General features: G+C 43.2%; 1 protein-coding gene across 1 annotated transcript; it reads right to left on the bottom strand.

The window, feature by feature from the left end:
- Window positions 1–3743: 3743 nt before the first annotated feature.
- Window positions 3744–4226, bottom strand: LOC134844709 (fatty acid-binding protein, brain-like). The gene has a single exon (XM_063861524.1). The coding sequence runs from the start codon at window positions 4224–4226 to the stop codon at window positions 3744–3746; it is 483 nt and encodes a 160-aa protein (XP_063717594.1).
- Window positions 4227–5086: the final 860 nt, after the last annotated feature.

The raw sequence follows: 5086 nt of genomic DNA, 5'->3' as shown, positions 1-5086 counted from the left end.
CACCTACGCGAAATGCAGCAACAGCAACCCACGGTCACTGAAGATGAAGTAGAGCAGACTCACTGCAGCGTGTGTTCAAAGCATCTACGGGGCGGAGGAGCCTGGTGTAGCATATGCGGCTTTGTTCACCTCAAGCACACTCCCCTACCGAGTTCTAAATACTGGAAGCCAGGCTTGATCTGCAACCGCTGCCTACCGGATTCAGTTGTCTTGGCTGATGATATCCCTCCACAGGACTTGACTCTTACTGGTAGCGCGCCCGAGCACCAGTCTAGTGGCCTTTCTCAACTAATGGGAGATCTCAGAATAGAGAACGTCCCTCCCGATTCCGAGGCTTCTACCTATCTCCGCAAGCTGTTCTCTGCTAGAGTCCCCATACTCAAACGTGTCCCGAAAGGAGCAAGAGTCAACTTAGCCTGTCTCTATAGCGAAGTTTTCAACGATATCTCAAAACACCCTGACGAAGTTTCCAATTGGCTGAAGCTTATGAGTATCCCCGCCCACTATCTGAAGGCGACTGACAGAGGAGGGAAAAAACACCGAATAAACCTCACCAGTTCAGTCAACTCAGCTATAAGATCTTTTTCCGGCACAGCTGAGATTCCGGAGCAGCCGAAAAAAAGGCGAAGCCGAAAAAGGAAACAGAGAGTCTCAGGAGAAGGGTCCAAGAGAAAATTGATGATGGCAATATCCGAGGTGCCATACGGATAGCTTCGCGGAATGACACGATGCCTGAAATTACACCCGAAATTGTAAATGAGATGGAAGAAAAACACCCCCGGCACAAGCTCGCCTATGCTGTTCAGGGAAACAAAGAACAAGAATGTATCACTACTGTGGGTTCTACGGTTCACTCTTGTATAAATTCTTTCCCGAACGGCTCAGCCGGTGGGCCTGATAAATTGAGGCCTCAAATTATCAAAGACATGATTGGAATGTGTAACGAAACATCAAACAAACTGAGCGAAGACCTGACCGGGCTCACAAATATCATCTTGAGCGGTGGTGTACCGATTGATATCAGACCTTTCTTTTTCGGGGCAAACTTGTTCGCACTCAAAAAACCTTCCTCCGGCGTTCGGCCCATAGCAGTCGGCAACACACTTCGCAGATTGGCAGCGAAATGTGCGGGCAAAGATCACGAACTATTAGAACAAAGAAAATGTTCATATGGATCTACTCAACTGGGCTTCGGCACCAAAAATGGATGTGAGGCGGCAGTCCATGCCACCCGCAAATTCCTATCTTCTCCAGGCATCAGCGATGAACACGTTATAGTCAAAATTGATTTCGAAAATGCTTTCAACTCAATCTCAAGGCAACACATGCTGGAGAACATTAGCGAAAAGTACCCTCGCCTAAAAAATTTTGCGTTCTCAGCCTATAGCCAACCCTCCTTTCTGCTCTTTGGATCTCATATTCTGAACTCAGATGAAGGAGCTCAACAAGGAGACCCGGAGGGGCCGCCCATGTTCTGTGACACGATTAACGACATGATTCATTCGCTGACTTCTGCTCTTAACTTCTGGTATCTGGACGATGGGAATCTTGCTGATAAGTTCCGGGTAGTTTTCGAGGACTTGAAACTGGTTATAGAGCGCGCTCGTATGCTTGGCCTGAAAGTTAAGCCTTCGAAATGTGAGCTAACTTTCCTAGGTTCACCGAGTGAAGAGCTCAAACTCGAAATACTGCAACTATTCAACACGATCTGCCCTGCTATACAAGAGACTCCATTGGACGACCTATGCATCCTTGGTGCAGGCATGGGGGCTGACTGTGTCCTTGACAAACTGACCAAACGTTCTAAAGATCTTGAGCTACTGAGCGAACGCCTGGTCGAAATCGAGGCACACTCGGCGCTTTTTCTTTTGAAAAACTCGTTCAGTATACCGAAACTGACATTTCTGCTCCGCACGTCGCCGTGCTTCATGCACCCCGACATACTCTCCAACTATGATTCCATTCTGACCTCAACACTAGAAAAAAATCACCAATGTTCAACTTACAGATTCCTCTCGGATCCAAGCCTGCCTGACTGTTAAAATGGGTGGCCTGGGTCTGCCATCTGCGTCATTGCTTGCGACTTCCTGTTTTCTATCCTCCGCGAGCTCTTGCGCTGCTTTGTCAGACCAAATCTCCACTTGTACTGGACCAACAGGCGACGAAGAAACTGCTCTGGAACTCTGGGGTGATACTGCACAAGCACTTCCACCAACTAATAGAAGCACTCAAAAGAATTGGACTTGGCCAGTATTCGAGAACCTAATAACCTCGATGCTTGTGAACTGCTCAAAGACAGACCACAATAGAATAGAAGCTTACTCTGGAAAGATGGCGGGAAGCTGGCAGCAGGCTCTGCCATCATCCAACTTGGGCTTGAAACTCACAGATATCCAACTCCGCATCAGTGTAGCACTGCGTTTGGGCGGCAAAGTGTGCGAACCCCACCAATGCCGATGCGGTAAAGAAGTCTCTGAAGACGGCCACCATGGTTTGGCGTGCAAAATGAGCGCCGGCCGTCATACTCGCCACTCGTTGTTGAATGACATAGTGAAGAGGGGTCTTGCCAGCGCCAACATACACTCGGTATTAGAGTCCCCTGGACTTTGCCGCGCAGATCGGAAAAGGCCAGATGGGCTTACGTCTACACCTTGGTCCAGAGGCCAACCAATGGTATGGGATGCCACGGTCGTGGACGCATTGTGCAGCAGTAGAATTGACTCATTCGAGCCCCTGAAAGCAGCGACTACAGCAGAAGAGACGAAAAGAATGAAATACACTGAAATCATCAACAGAGGCTACTTGTTTCAGCCTGTCGCATTCGAAGTACAAGGAGGCGCAGGACCAGACACCAAACGTTTTCTTTCTAAGCTCGGCAAGCTGATTCAAGATTCCACCAACGAAGCGCGTGCATCTGCCTTCCTTAGACAAAGAATATCAGTTTGCATACAGATGTCTAACGCAGCATGTGTCATCGGAACTCTACGCCCTTAAGCTTCTCTCGATGAAGTTTTTATGATCCTCTAATTCTATGTCACCATGTATCTCACTTTCTGCGATTTCCTTATCTTGCCAACATACGGTCTTTTTATCAGATAGATTTCCCATGTGGTGCTCTCTTTCACTCCCGGTGCTATCTTGGTTTCATGCTTCAGTTGTTGTTTTGCTATTTGAAGTACTTTTTTATTTTATTTGGTAATTAACAATTTCTGAGAAAAAAATCTTAATTAAAAGGGTTTTTCTCCCAATTATTGCAATTGATCTGAAAACAATAGATTTTTGCAATATACCTAGAGCTTATTTATTAGCATAATGATCCCCCCATTCCGCATGCGGCCGCAAAAAGCCAGGTCTGGTCAGAAATTACTCGAACATAGTTGTAATTTTCATTTGTTCTAATCTGTTTCAAAAATTGAACATATTCTAGACTTAAATCTGACTCCGAACAAAAGTTTTCCGCTGAATTTTGATTGAATTGGTCTTAGCATCATTGTTTGTATCGTACAAATTGTCGTGACAGGCCATTTACACACCAAATATTTTATAGATATATTTAAGTACTCGTTAAAATTATATATTGCACCATTTTGGCAATTAGCTTCATTTTGGTTGCATCACATTTACAATAAATTATAAGTAGTTCAATTAACCGACAGTTAATTGTAGCATAACTCAGATGAGTTAAAATTAAAAAAATAACATACACATTACATGCACATTTCATTCTGAGACGAACAGTTCAATCACAGCTTTCCATCCTCTTCTTCATCTTCGTCTTCCATTTTCTCGTACAAGCGAACAACTGTCACACCGTTGCACTCAGCGGTCACTTTCAATCTGCCCTGATCATCTACCTCTCTCGTGCTGGTCGAGACAGGAATCTTATCCTTGTCGTGCGTAGCAACATGAACAAGTTTTCCCTCATCATCTAAGTAGAACTTGGAGTTGAAATTATTTCCATCAGCACGACTCTCCAATACAGCTTCTTCACTACCGAGTGCAAATGGTCCAATTACAAATCTTTTGCGGATGATGTTTTTCGATTTCGTGATTAAAACGTATTTGCCAGATTCTTTGGACGACTCCTTGAATCGAATAATTGGAGTAGCACGGTTCATCATCTGCCTATATAAGAAGCCCACTCCCCAGGCTTTCATGTAGTTGTCCAGGGCACTTGCATCTGGGTCGTGAGTGGTAAACTTCCATGATCCAATGAATTTCTCCATCTTTTAACAGATTGATCAAACACAAATAACCTGAAAAAATTTTTCAAGTAAATTTTATCGAGATAAAATTTGCGGTTTCAAAATTAACAATCTCGAGAAGGCAATCTTTATCATTTCACCCAGTCACAAAACCATTGGAATTTCATGAATTAAAGATAAATTAGCGTGTTACACACCTCCGGTACTCCGAATTTTCTACTTTTCGTAGAAAACCGAATATATTGGAAAGAAGATCTGCATTCTTTGTGTGTACTCTGACAACGACCAATTGAAGAATTCGTAATTACAAATATTGCAAAGGTTTTTATTCAAGTTTTTTATAAAAATTTATAAGAACCAAAAACTTTTGTGAAGTTTTATTTAAGTTCTTTGAAAAAATGTAAAATTAACTAAGAAACGTCACATGTGGTAAAGTAAAGGCAATTGAGCAGTCGAATTTGGACGCAAGATTTGCAACTCCTGAGAGTACTCTTACAAAACCCAACTACAACGTTAGGAAATTCAAACTTTGAGAAACTTCAACCTCAAGCTTTCTTAAAAATGTATCTTTTAAAACCAGAAAAAATGTTCGATCTCAGCAACTACCAAGATTTGAGCAGTCTTATTCGTGGGCAATATTCGCAATCTTTGACAGTACTCTGACAGCAGAAAAATCGTCGTATCTATTAAGCTAAAAGTTTTGGGCATTCTTAATTGGAGGCCGAATTCGCAACCCATGAGATTACTCTGACAGCCTTAACTCATATTTGGAGGAAAAATTCGCAACTCCTTACAGAGTACCCTGTACCCTGATTGAGCCTCACTACAGAGCTCGTAATTTCAAATTTGTGAAACTTTTTATATCTAAGGTCTCTTGAAAA

The sequence above is a fragment of the Symsagittifera roscoffensis genome, chromosome 4 (assembly GCF_963678635.1).
Source record: "Symsagittifera roscoffensis chromosome 4, txSymRosc1.1, whole genome shotgun sequence".
Classification (NCBI taxonomy): Eukaryota; Metazoa; Xenacoelomorpha; order Acoela; family Convolutidae; genus Symsagittifera; species Symsagittifera roscoffensis.
This window is presented reverse-complemented; position numbering and strand designations above follow the sequence as displayed.

What these genes read in the sequence shown, in the direction of transcription:
- LOC134844709 (XM_063861524.1), bottom strand. Translation starts at nt 4,226, where the DNA reads ATGGAGAAATTCATTGGATCATGGAAGTTTACCACTCACGACCCAGAT.